Source organism: Octopus bimaculoides, chromosome 7, assembly GCF_046866305.1.
Source record: "Octopus bimaculoides isolate indiv1 chromosome 7, ASM4686630v1, whole genome shotgun sequence".
NCBI classification, from domain to species: domain Eukaryota; kingdom Metazoa; phylum Mollusca; class Cephalopoda; order Octopoda; family Octopodidae; genus Octopus; species Octopus bimaculoides.
The window spans coordinates 38,229,499-38,244,492 of record NC_142934.1 but is presented as its reverse complement, the minus strand read 5'-3'; the positions used below and the strand labels follow the sequence as shown (position 1 = coordinate 38,244,492).

The window sequence follows — 14,994 nt, the reverse complement described above, 5'->3', positions numbered from 1 at the left end:
GATGTCTGTCGATTTTATATCCTCTCCGTTTTCTTATTTGCCGTATAAATCAAGGTAAACCACTCGTTATCCCCGCCCATATATAATACCCAATTGCGAGATTGCCATGCAATAACTAGCACTTGGATATGAATAATCGGGTGCACTACTACCAGCAGTATATTGGATAGGTACTATCCCTTAGTTGGTTTCTCAACCTCTAACTCATACAGAAATATTTATATATATATATATATATATATATATATACATACATACATACATATATATATATATGTAAATGTATACATACTTACATGTATGTGTGTGTGTTTGTGTAAATACAGATATACACATAAATATACGAATGTACACATACATATATATATAATAGATAATTAAACGAATAGTTTACACCTGGTAGCTTTTTGTGTGTGTGTGTGTGTGTGTGTGTGTGTGTGTGTGTGTGTGTGTGTGTGTGTGCGCGCGTGTGTGTGTGTGTGTGTGTGTGTGTGTGTGTGTGTGTAGGTAGGTAGGTAGGTAGGTAGGTAGGTATCTGTGTGTATTTGTATGTGTATGTATGTATGTATATTATACATATAGGATTTTCACAAGGAAAAATTCGACAATAGCTACGATGTTTCAGATTAGTTAGCTTTCGCAAACCACGCAAATACAAACAAATACAGTTAGCACACGCACTAACATTTAAACATAAACTCAGACACGCACACACATGCACATAATCAGACGCGCGCGCGCAAATTCTCATACATATAGACTTACAAACTTCCTCGAAGTTTGTTGTACAATTGTTAAGTATTCATTTCTATGACTCCTCACGCGTCAAAAATCTGTTTTTCTTTTCCTTGCTTTTTTTTTCGACTTAGATTACTCAAGTAACGGCCTCAACAGCACCGGCCTGGAAGCACCTGCAAAGGTTAGGAGTATTACCTCTGCCTCTCGAATCAGCAATTGAAAAAAGAGTTGGCAGATTTCGCTTAAAATTATAAAACGAAACATTATATTTTATAAATTTTTAAACCCGCTTTATGTTTTATGCACATTTTCGCCGGCAATATACACAGGAAACATCTAATTATCATCCGGATGGCGTCCAAGACCAATTTAATCTGTGATCTACTGAAGTATTAGCCAATTCGCAAACCATACTGTTTACGTTCGTGCTAGAGGAAACTCAATCGACAACATGCTATTCTTAGCGAGGAAGCCATCAAGAAGAGAAGAAACAACAAGATTTGTCTTCCGGGGTTTCCTTTGAATACTAAAACATATTTGCCATCGACGAATATTACGCAGAGTAGTTGTAGATGTACGACTAGAAACTTTTATATCTAATTACCAATAATATGAATACGAAATAATAAAAACAAAACAAAAGTAAATAACTACGTATGATTTTAAAGGCGAATGTTATTATCACCGTGCTATTGCTTTGATCCTAATTCACCATCTCAGATAAAAATCAGTTATCAAATAAATGAAACTAAATACTTTTCCTCTATAGCACATAAATATACTTCTGTTGTTAATTTTCTTAAACGTGTCATGCTCACACCCACATAACTAATGGCTTTTACAAGTAATCGGACTCTTAACATAAGTGTTTCTACCAGACTTGTTAACATAGATTTTATTAAATGACTTTGTTCAACTAATTAAAGGTTTTATCCTATTTTCGTTATAGCTGTGTTGACGGTATTGTTAAAGTAATGGAAAGGCAAAAATTGTAATGTATTAGTCTAAATAGAATGTTTTGCATTCTTTAGTTTCCATCTATGTTCGAAGTTCGAATTTCCAATATGTTTATAGCAGTTCTGGGTTTAATACACGGTGCTACACATACGCGCTCAATAATAATTGAGCATAATTCGTGTAAATTATATATATCAAATTCAAGTTTTATAGAAGAACATAGGATTATGTAAAAATGAAAACAGCTATATTTCATTTGAAACTAATTTTGATGGTGGTGCATTATTTTCATTTTTGAAATTTTTTCATTCTTAAAACCATAGAATAAACAAATGTAAATTGGATTGTCAGGAAATAAACCATCCTTGGAAATAAAATCAACGTGCGGAAATGAGCGTGCCTAGAGAACATGCATCAAAATATTAGAACTGTAATACACGCAGTCAACGATTTGTTGTACGTTGGAGAGGGATGATTTTGGCAAGCCATAGATGAATTCACAATGAATATCAAAGAAGTAAATTCCAGCATCTTACTGCCAAATCCTGTCAAAAATAGCTGACTAGACTGCACTTTTGACTGCAGCGAGTTTGTGTTCAGAGTCGTTATCATAAGCTATTCATGTACGAACACTTTGATGTCTTTCAAAATGTCTGTTGCTAGATTATTCACGTCAGTATTGTTAGATTGAGAGAGGAATATCTTTGAAATTCTTAAAATTTATATCCTTGAGATTGTTGATGAGAGCTACATTATAAATTTTGACTATGTATACTGTTGAGCTTGACGCTTGAAATCATCTGCGAGTATCTCATAACGATATTTGACTCCAAGCCGAGCAGATGGTGTATTTGTTGTCTTGAAATACAGTTCAGGCCGCCATTGGATGTTAACAATATTAAAGTACACATTCTCCTTGCAAGATCTGGAAGCAGCGAAGACTTGGTGCAATAAATCTGATTGGAGTCATTCATGTTTGCTCTTCAGATCAATATGTGTACAAATAGTGAGTTCTCTTTTTCTGTGGCTTAAGTGGAGATTGTAGTGTGTATGTGTGTGTGTGTGTGTACATTCATGCACACACACACATACATATATATAATTGTGGTATCGTGTGTGCGTGTGTGTATGTTGTGCGTGAAGAGAGAGAGAGAGAGAGAGAGAGAGAGAGAGAGAGAGAGAGAGAGAGAGAGAGAGAGAGGGAGAAAGAGAGAGAAAAAGAGAACGTGTATACATATTAAAACAAAAATGTTTACTTTAGTGTCACTCTTGACTGATAGTGACAATGAGTAAAAACGGATGCACCTGCAATATGTAAGGTGAGGTGAGTATTCAATGTGTCTGATTTGGAGGTGTCATTCATTGTAATTTCAAGTATAGGGTGGGGTGCGAATTAGTGTATCATCTTTTGTTTATTTGCATGGTAAATGACTAAAAGATTACTTTTTTCTTTTGCGTTTACATTTGAGGTGTCTATTAGTGACAGTCTGTATATGAAGTAACATTTGAATGTTAGTATGTGCACGCATGCGCACATTCACGACTCTGATTATACATGATTATATACAGTGGCGTATTAATCATACAAAGACATTGACACAAATACATGAAAACATACACTCCTGTATTTATATAAAATTATCAAAGCACTTACACTAATAAAATTTATAGAAATGTATAAAATGCGTATACTAGGATATACATTACATCTGTTTTTTTGAGGAAGGAAATAACTAAAGAGCATATTACTGTTATTGGTATGCTACTATCACGCACGCACAAACATACGGGCGCGCGTGTAGGTGTATGTCTAAAGTCGGTGACCAGGAAGAATTGATAGTGTTGGACAAAATGCCTTACGCTATTATTTTCCGAAACTTCACGTTCTGAATTCAATTCAATATATATATACATATGTATAAGAAACTGAGATGACAAAGGAATAAACAATTATCTTATGTATTTCAGTAGCTTGCAGCTGTTCCTGCTAACAAGATGCAGTGGACTCATGACTGAGTGCCTGAATAACACGTTATAGCATCATCAGAGCTTCAAATAAGAAGCGAAATTTATTCAAGAAAAGAACTACATTCTTCCCAAATAAATTACACTTCATATTCGAATCTCCCGTGAAGCTATTAGATGTTACTCAGGCATTCAACTATGAGTCCACTGCATCTTATAGCAGAAACAGCTACAAGCTGCTGAAGTTCATAAGATAATCGGTTATTCCTTTGTCATCTCAGTTTCTTATTACCGCTCTGTACTCGACTAACGCTTCTTTCTTACACATATGTATATTGAGTTCTACACCAGGTTATTAGTTTCACAATGCTTATGCGAAATACACACACACACACATATGGGGTGGGAGTGTAGTAAGAAGCTTGCTTCCCAACTACATGGTACTGAGTTCATTCCAAGTGCGTGGAAACTTGGGCATGTGTCTTCTACTATAGCCTTGGGTCGACCAAAGACTTGTGAGTGGAATTTGGTAGACAGAAACTGAAAGAAGCCTGTCGTATATATATATATGTGTGTGTGTGTGTGTGTAAATACAAAATGGGACAAGAAAACATCCAGATAGACGATACAAAGAAAACAAGGATGGCTCATTCGGAGTTTTCTTTCCTCATTCGAGTTCCAGATCATCTCCAATCTGGCCAGCCCCAAGGAAAAACTCTTTTACTTATTTCAGTCATCTGAATGCAGCCATGCTGGAGTACCGCCTTTAGTCGAACAAATCGTCACCAGGACTTATTCTTTGTAAGCCAAGTACTTATTCTATCAGACTCTTTTGCCGAGCCGCTAAGTTACGGGGACGTAAACACTCCAGCATTGGTTGTCAAGCGATGGTGAGGAGACAAACACAGACACACAAGCACCCACACATACACACATATATATATACGATGGGATTCTTTCAATTTCCGTCTACCAAATCCACTCACAAGGCTTTGATTGGCCCGAAGCTATAGTAGAAGACACTTGCCCAAGCTGTTACGCAGTGGGACTGAACCTGGAACCATGTAGTTGGGAAGCAAGCTTCTTACCATACAGCCACTCCTGCGTCTATGTCCAATTAATGTTTGAACAGTTTCAATATTTACTAATCACCTCATATTTATTGTGATGGACACAAAAGAGTTGTTGATGCGAAACAGCGAATTCATTGCTTCCCAGTGTCACATTTGAGAATCATAGTTTAGGCCTCCTTAGGGAGACCAATCTTTCTACAAATGGAAGGATTTTAACTATAGCAAAGTATACAAAATATAACAGCAATTTCATTAATTGGAATAATTCATTTTGTTGACGCTTTATATATTTACAACGGTACTGTGTATACAGTAAAGATACTGTTGAGCTATGCAGTGTTTTTTGCTGCTACCACACACATCAAATACGCACGCACAGTAAGGTAAGAGAGCAAAAAATAATCATTCATATGGAATGGAAATGAAATTTTTGAGATAACTTACTTGCACATTTGCCGAAAGAGTGATTCGTAGCTTCCTTTGTTCTGTTTCAAATCATTCAGATACATAGCAGCAGATTCCTTCGGTGGAGCATGAATGTGTTTGTATCGTAGTAAGTCTTGACCAGAAATCCATCGAAATATAACACGGACTTTGGCCACATCAGTTTTAGCTGGTTTCAACAAATAATTTACCAACTCAGAGAGCTCAGCAGCGTGAAGTTCAGTTGGAGCCTGCAGATACAGAAGTAAACATGGAGTTAATTATAATTTTTTTTATTATGATTATTAATATTATTATTATTATTAAGGCAGCAAGCTGGCAGAATCGTTAGCACACTGGACGAAATGCTTAGTGGTATTTCGCCCGTCGCTATGTTCTGAGTTCAAATTCTGCGGAGGTCGACTTGGCCTTTCGTCTTTTAGGGGTCAATAAATTAAGTACCAGTGAATCAATGGGATCGATGTAATCGACTAGTTGTTCCCTCCCCTCAAATTTCAGGCCTTGTGCCTATAGTGGAAAGGATTGTTGCTGTTGTGATGATGGTGGTGGTGGTTATTATTGTTGTTGTTGTTGCTGCTATTATTATTATTATTATTATTATTGCGTGAGAGAGCAGTGTATGCCATCAAAGTGACACTGAGATAAAATATACGAAGCCCAGCATACCCACTATGACTACCCGTCTGATAAGGGTACACCAGGCACATGCATCACGACCATATGTGCGCGACATAGTGATCTCATATCAAGATAAACAGTGACCTTGCAGGTGGGGCCCAGATAGAATTTTCTTCAGCTCGCGTAGCCCATCCTGCTCAAAAGGTCCCTGAATAAGGGTTGCTTAAGGATGATGAACAAAACACCCATGATTCCGAAAGTGAATTATCCAAACCTCAAAGAATTCCTCTCAACACATGGCTATGATGCTCCCCCACTACTTCTGCTCGTGATCAGAGATGCACTTATCGTCAGCCACTAAGGGACATGCTCAATTGGTTAAGGTCATGCAAATCTGTTGTATTGAGCAGAATATTTGCTGTAGCCCATCTTTTATACCAAGACAAAACAATGTACATGATAAAACATCCAGTCAGTTAAGATTATGATCCATGAGAGCCTCTGCCTGGTACTGCGTCAGGGTATTTATCATTATTATTATTAGTATTATTAGTATTATTATGATTGTCGTTTTGGTTATTGTTGCCGTTGTCATATGCTATGAGCAGACGTGCCTAAACGGCAAAGGATTTTTAATACTATCTCGTTCTAATTTACGTAAGAAATGTTTGGAAATTATTTTGATGAGTTAAGATTGGAGAACTTTTGTGTGGCGACCCCGTTTACGTTGGATAAGATAAGTATGGTTTATACGTTCATGTTCTAGATTATATAAACATGGTTTAGAAGAAACACATGATGACAGTTGCGAAAAAGTACCTGCCAACAATAGTCCATCATCTTGCACCGATTAGAAGCCAGTGTAGTTTAGAGAAAGGTAGCAACCGAATCGCAAAAATGAAGTGGGCGAATGCAAGGAAAAAGTAAAATATGCCCAACTAAAAATGATTATAATGCACGTTGGGAAGTCCTCGTAATAAACTGGAGAATCCTGCGATATCCTAATGAGAAAGCATTCGTCGAAATGATGAAGGATTCACGGATATATTTTTCACGGAGGAGTTCAACACGAATCTGCAAAACAATCTCCAGAAGGGTCATGTCGATGATATGCAAAATTTGTTGGAATTGTTTGCTGATCTAATCCAACCTGAGTGTTGACTTGGTATTTCTGTTTTAAACATAGGAGTTTACGATTCTTCAAAAAAAAATTTAATTCGCAGACTCAGTTTTTTGCATCAACCTGATCATAAACACTAGGTCTCTAGTTTTCATGGTCATTAATTCCTATATCGAAGGAAACAATTCAAAAATAAAAATAGAAAGTTACAGCAGGTTGCCTCTTCCAAACAGAGGAGCGAAAATATGAAAAAAAAAACGAAATTTGTTATTCATTTATTTATTTATTCATTCGTTCTTTCATTCATTCATTCACTTATTGTGAAATATCTTAATTTTCGATACTTAAAATACAAATCCGAAGAAAGTTTTGAAAACATTGAGTCGTTTAGATTATAGCTAGATAAGGTATTCTATAGACCAGTGCATAGGTATAACATAGGTTGTCAACAACTTAAAATAATCAACTGCTCAACTTAAAATGATCGGCTACACAGGGCCCCGATTACTGTGAACTGAGCGCATCTTTCCCAGCACGTCGAGCTTACAGAAAGTGAATTAGTTGACCGGGAGTAAACGTCAACAACAAATGAGGATACTCCCTTTTCAGGGCGATAAGAGTAGAAACGATAAGATATGAAAGCAGCGATAGAGAAAACTAGATTAGAGGGTGTCTGGGGTATAATAGTAAAAATAGTACACCCATCCCAATTAATGAATAGTAAGTCGTCAGGAAATGCTAAAAGAATGTCCTCGTCAGATTATGTTGCAAACTCGACAGCAGGGTTTAAGTACGAACCAGACGAAGGAATTACTTTCGAGGCTTACTATAGAAGATACGAACAAATCTTCAATAAAGATTTGGTCGACGATATGTAAACGCGTTTAATCTTTAAAACAAAAAACTGACAGCAGGAGAATGTACTCGCGAAAAATAGACATATTGTGTAAATTTTTTAGTGAGAAAAGCTCATTGCTCAATACACGTTGGGAATGTTTGAACCTAGAAGAGAACAACATTTGTTGGTAGAGTTAACCGGGAAGGTGAAAATTTTAAGCTGGACGAATTAATGCCAGATATGTTCAAGTGCCTGATATTTACTCAGGGACTAACTGTAGAGAAAGACGCTGAAGTAAGAACAAGAATTCTCGCTAAGCTGAAACAAAACCGAGCTGTAACCTTACAACCAGTGTCAAAAGAGTGTGAAAGAATAATAAATCTAAGACACGACACAGACAATTGAACTTAAAGATTGCTCTCAAGTGAAACAAATGTGAAATAGGCAGAATAGAAATTATGTGTGTACTAAAATACAGTACAAACAGCACAAGAATCAGGAAACAAACCGATGTTTTATATGTGGAGGTCTGCACCAGAGAAAAAAATTGCCCATTTAAGAAAGCAGAATGCTTCCGTTGTGGAAAAATTGAACACATAAAAACGCATTGTAAAACCAAGATGACAAAACGTTGGAACAAAAGAAAAAGAATAATCAGTATATAATCGAAAGAAAATGGTAATATAACAAAGAGAAAATGTGTAAATAGGAAAATTAAAAATATAAGAGTTAGACACTGGAAGTGATATTACCATTATGAACGAAAAAAAACTTAGAAGTATATCGGTAAGCCAAAATTAAGTAAATCTACAAAAGTAGCACATAGTGTTACGGATAAAAGATTGTATTTTGTCGGTGAATTTGTGTGTAATGTAACAGTTTGTGACCAAATGAAAACGGTAAAAATATATGTGCTAAAATACTCAGTTAATCTATTCGGCATAGAGTGGATGGAACTATTCAAATTGTGGAATACGCCCACAAGTGTTTTGCGTGGGAACATAGTCGGTTCAGTCGAAGGTTTAAATGAGGCTGAGGGACTGAAACAAAAAATAAAATATTTATTTCCAGACGTTTTATCGGATAAAATTGGGCTGTTACACGAAAACAAAGGCAATTTTTTTTTACATAAACTGTTTTTTACATAAGCTGTTTGACATCCCAGACGCGATGGTGTCTGATAATGAAACACAATTTGAGTCTTTTGAATTTAAAAAGTTCTGTAAAACGTTCGCTGTAGAACATATAACTATGGCACCATACCGTCTCAGATCTAACGGACAAGCAGAACACTTTGGTGATATGTTCAAGAGAACCCTAAGAAAGTCGAATAAGGAAGCCACGGGAGAGGTATCTCTACAACAATTCTTAGGAGTATACCGTGTTGACACCAAATCCAAATACACCAGCAGATGTGTCATCAACGGAGCTGATGTTTGCAAGGAAAATAAAATCAGTCTTCGTCAAATTGCTATCGGGTGAGAAAAAAAACTTACAAGGAAAAAATATGCCAAGATTTTTCAGAATTGAAAAGGTGTTTGTGAAGCCATATAAGAACGGAAAACAGGGTTGGGAGGATTACCAAACGCATAGGTAAAATGCTCTACTTGGTAAAAAGTAGAAAAAGCTATACAAGAGACACAACTGAAAAAAAGATTCGTTGAGAGCGAACCCAAGAGAATGGAAGAACCAACGGAATGGTTATATGATACTTTTCAAGTACCAATGCAACTATAGATGATTAAACCCAGGCGCACATGCGTAGGAAAAAGAAAATGTACGGAGTACCTGGAAGTGGTTGGCAAATGGGAAAAAATATTGAATGTATAACTTCGAAAAAAAGAACTCAAAAACGAGGTGAGGTGATATAAAAAATATTGTTATTAAAAGACAAAATGTCCTAAGACAAAATGGAAAATTTAAAAGGGGAGATGTTGTGTGGATAATAGTAATGATGGTACACCCCTCCCACGTGACGAGGGATATGTAATAGTCGCTATAAATAAGTTGAGGTTCGTCAGTATAAAGAGAGAGTACGAAGTAGACGGTCATAGATAGTCGTGGTCTTACTTGTCTTACTAACTATACTGCTATACTTGAGTGGACGTTATAACAATCCGACATTAAGGATTACAATAGAAGCAGACTTAGAAGATTTGCACAGAAAATGCAACCTATATGCTTGCAGTAAGATTAAATCTTGACTAATTCTCAAAGCGAAACAGGATGGCTGCGTTTCTAAAATGCTAAGCTAGGCTTCAAGACAAATAGGGAACGAAAGCTATTCGATAGGCCCAAGTGGCAGAGGCACAACATGATTAGAAAGCCATAGCTAGTCTTTGGTGGATCACAATGAATGCTTGTTACTCGGTTCCAGGCAGATATGCGTGGCTTTTCGGTGGCACTATGCACAATTGTTCGGAAAGAGTGGGACGGGGGCTAAAATGCAGGATGGACTTTAGTGCCTAACTCTGCAACCAGCAGCGACTCTTGGTGGGGCATCGGAGCGTTGTGGAAATTAAAGGAAACCATGTTTGGCTGCACGAGGGACAAATGGCTTGGTTTGGTTGGCCTTCCTTACGAGTTTTACGCTAATATGTCAGAATTGTTCGGCGATCTCGTAGCAAGCGTTCATGGAACTAGCAACAGAATGGGAAAATTCCCAGTCCTCTGATCCGAGGTGAGATGGCACTGCTGAGAAGGACCCGAACGAGGGTGAGACGCAGATAATGCCATACAAGACAGACAAACCACGACGACCTCTATCGTGTGTGACACATCATAGAGAGGGATATTAATAAACCTGGCACGGGTGATAAGTTCGGCCATCGGTATTTGGCAGCTGTCTTCAAAGCGGTCAGTCATCTGGTTAAATGGCCACCTATCAGAACCATTCAGTCTGACCGCCGAGATTGTTCATTCTTGATTCTTCTGTATGTATTGACGCTGGAGCCATGAGTGTGAAAGCCAGGGATAGTGAGGTGCATTCTGCGCAAACTAAGATATGCAGATGATCCGTGTTGGCATATGCATGAAACGTTACCATAATAGTGTTAGAGAAGGAACAAATCGACCTAAGGGAATACGTGGCGTTGATAGGAGCGAAAATTAACCAGGAAAATTCAATAGACCTGCAGCTTGACACCTGAACATAATCGTAGAGTCCTGGATGGACAGATCGGTTTAATCCAGATCTCCAAGTGAACAAGACATCGTTGACACTACTGATTTCATCTGCCCTCCAAAAGTTTTGTTTTTTATCATACAGGGTGTCCAACGAAAACCATCCGGGGCCCATGGATAATTTGCAGAAATCCCTGTCCTGGTATTGCTACCAAGAGACATTGCCGGTTTGAGGTAAACTCTAATGTACGATGATACCGACAGCCGGATCTGTCTGAGAAATGCGCAGAGCGATGAAACTTCTGCACGTGCTCATCCAGTGCCCGAGAATTTCTGACTTCTGAGTTTATGTTGATCACATGTTGTTACGTGCAGGGCGGATCTCACTGATTTCATTGACCAGCTCCGTAAGCCTAATTCTATCGGCATAAAAAGCATGAATGTCTACGTAAATGTTTATTGACCAATCAACATCCGCTAGCATGTAGCAATTCACAGTAAGGAGATTAAAGAAAGTTATGCAAATTCCTGTCAAATTGTATTTTCATAGGATTGGGAAAATTTTCCCAGAGTTATATAAAAGTTGGAATATAGAACCCTCGAGTTGAACCACCTTAGACGCTGCACGGAAGTGCGCTCTCACTTTCTTCTGCATGATTTTTGCTTAACATACTTGGTATTTCATGCTCGGCAAAGGGTAATATCACCGTTGTGCTGTAATACCGACATACATGCATACATTTCTATATACGTGCAAATATCTTTCCATTAAATTAACTGCATTATTCTGTTTATATTAACTATATGTTAGCAAATATGTTTTCCGATATAATTAATTCACTTCTGCATTTTTAAACTATAACTGTTTCTGCTTGAAATAATAAATACATAAAAATACATATCATTTATTGTTGGATCGTTCCTATCTATGAACGTAGACTCTTACTTCTACATCTTACTCCTCATCGTCTACCTAATTACCTGAATTTTTAATTCAAATAGCTATATTGTAAGAAGAGATTACAGAAAATCTATTTCTGTTTCCATTCCAGGTACTAAAATGCATCGCAAAAAAATTGAATACCTATATGCTACCGTGTCTGTGGTATTTGTGTGAGCATTGTTGTTGTTGTTAGCGTCACTTAATTTAGTAATATATACTTGAAATAATTTCCTTAACACAAACAAAATAGCCCGGGCAATTGTCTTCTTAATTTATGTGTAGACAACTTATGATTTAGAAAGGTCATTCAGTGTAATTCTCGAAATAAACAGCTTCGTAAACTCTCATTAAATAATCAAGGATAATATAATTCTAGGTTTTTGGCGCATACAAAACAATAGGAGTAAAGAAATGCGTTTTACATTTAAAGTACAGATTGCATAGACGTCACGCAACAAGAAACAAAAGAATAAAACGATATATATTGGGTCATCCCATAAATAATGCGGTTTTTCAATTGCATGTACTAAAAGTCGGAAGAGGACGGAATAAACTACCTGCATCAATTGCTATAAAAGCATGTAGTAATTTTACCTTGTGCTTATTCTTAGTGCAAGTTTTGCAGAGTGCAGTTCGATTTTAACATTTATTTTTTCAAAGCTATAATGGAAGTGACAAAGGAGCATATTCGGCATGTTTTCCTTTATGAGTTCAATAAAGGCAACAACGCAATGAAAAGTGCGAGGAATGTTAATGCAGTATATGAAGATCGGACAATAAGCGTAAACCAGTGTCAACGGTGGTTCCAGAAATTCCGAACCGGAAACTACAGCCTAGAAAATGAGCCTCATCCTGGAAGATCTGTAGAGCTAGACGAGGACGTCCTGCAAAACCCTCGTGGAACAAAATCCCATCGTAACTGTTGAGGAACGAGCAGAGAAGCTTGGATTTGGTCATTCAACCAATCATTCAAGTCAGCGCTAGAAGGAAAATGACCATCTTTGGTTTCTAGACGAAAGGTGTTCTTCCACTAGGATAATGCTTAGACACATACAGCGAGGATGTCATTCCAAACGCTGGAACAGTTTGAATGGGAAACGATGCCCTACCCACTATATTCGCCGGATATTGCCCTATCTGATTATCATTTATTCTGCAGTCTTCAAAATCATTTGAACGGAAAAATATGAATTCTGTAGACGAGGTAGGAACAGTACTGGTAGAATATTTTTCGTCACAGACAAGTGAATTTTGGAAGCCTTCAGAACACGTGGAGGGCATGTTCTAAGATGGGTGAATTAAAATTAAATAATAATTGAAGGACAGGTGTCAAATCATGACGAAGTGACACCTGCCCTTCAATTGTTATTTATTTGTACATATATATGTGTATATATATATATATATATATATATATATATATATATATATATATATATATATATATATATATATATATATATATATATATATATATATATATATATATATATATATTCTTTTATATGTATCAACCTTGAGGCTGCGGCCATACTGAGGCACCGCCAGTGTAATCACCTTTTAATTGGCCAATTTTATGGGATTGGCTTCTGGTAAAAGAGGGAGTTCTTGCTTCCTGGATGATGAAATATCTTTCCGGCTACAGAGAGCAACTGATTCCTTCCGCTCTCTTCAGTCTCGTGTCTGGTCCTAGCATGGCATCACAAAGCAAACAAAGAATTGCTGTGTACCGTACTGACATCGCACCTTTACTCGTGTGAGACATGGACCCTTTACAAACGTCATGTAAAGGTCATTGAACGCTTCCATCAGAGATATCTGAGACACATTATGAATGGTGACTAGACCTTAAAAATTCCAGACACACAGATCTTGAGGAAAGCTGATATCTTGAGTATTGAGGCGATGGTGCACAAGCCTCGGCAACGCTGGACTGGACACCTTATTAGAATGAAGGATAGCAGGATCCCTAAACAGATGCTATATGGGGAACTTCTTAGTGGAAGGCTGCGATTTAAGGACTGTGATATGCAGGAGACCGACTGGGAGAGCAATGCCTGTCATCGCCACAGATGGAGAAAGCAGGTTTAGGAAGGAGTCGACACCTTAGAAAGAGCACGTATGCTTCATGAAGAATTTAAGCCTTCTGCTCGAAAGCGCACTGCTAGCGTAGTGAATGGAGAAGACTTGGTTTACAATGTTTGCAGTCGTGTATACTTGTCAAGAGCAGAGCTCATTAGTTAACAACGAAGCCGCAAATGCAAAATATAAGTTAGTCATAGAACGCAGATTCTTCCTAAAGGTCAGCAATGGTCTTCCTCGGTCACGAGTGGACGGCCATCATATATATATATATATATATATATATATATATATATATATATATATATATATATACGAGATCTAGTTTTTTCATTCGCAAAATATGCACTTTTTAAAAGGAAGTAAAAAATCTGAAAATCGGCTATAATAATGTCGCCTTCTAGTCTCATTGCTTTGAAGGTATGATGTTGTGGAGAAAAAAATTGAAGAAGAAAGGTGCAGAGGTTTAAAAATCGAAAATCTGGGTATTTTTAGCCAATAGCGAGACAAATTTTCTGCGTTTAGCGGTGTAGTGTCAACTTTAAGGTTGTACCCTGTGAAATTTATAGTTTAGCGTCTGACCGGTTTGTAGGTTTCTAAATAAACAGAAATACCTAATTTCAATGTAGGTTTCTAAATAAACAGAAATACCTAATAAAATTAAAATGTATCATCTTACTGTTTCTTTTATCTCTTCATTGATTGTATATTTTTATCATTTTTTAATATTCGTTATGTTAATATATTTGTCTGCATGTGTTTACTTTATGCGTACTTCAGTATTATGTATACCTGTCATGTATTTATGTACATCATTAATATATAAGTGCATGTGTGCGTGTGTGTGTCTGTGGAAAGAGGGCGTCTGTCTTCAAAACTTCAAAGTTGAGTAAAGTTTTCATGCTTGGTTTTGTAAACTACGATAAGAATAACACCGGTCAATAAAGAATTTGTCCTAAGGAAAAGAATAACTGTATCCTTTATGTTTTTGCAAGTAGAATTCAAAAGTAATGTCAAATTGTCTGTATCACATACAGTTTCGCTGTTCCACGATATCCCTCTCAGTTCCTGTTACGTGTGCTAAATTTCAGTT

General features: G+C 37.0%; 1 protein-coding gene across 1 annotated transcript in view; it reads right to left on the bottom strand.

Annotated features, from left to right (window-relative positions):
* The window catches only part of LOC106876157 (uncharacterized), a 301,548-nt gene that overhangs the window by 253,134 nt on the left and 33,420 nt on the right, over positions 1-14,994 (bottom strand). Inside the window, exon 3 of the mRNA XM_089355802.1 lies at positions 5,178-5,407. Coding sequence (XP_089211928.1) covers positions 5,178-5,407 — 230 coding nt within the window. The remainder of the gene's footprint in view (positions 1-5,177; positions 5,408-14,994) is intronic.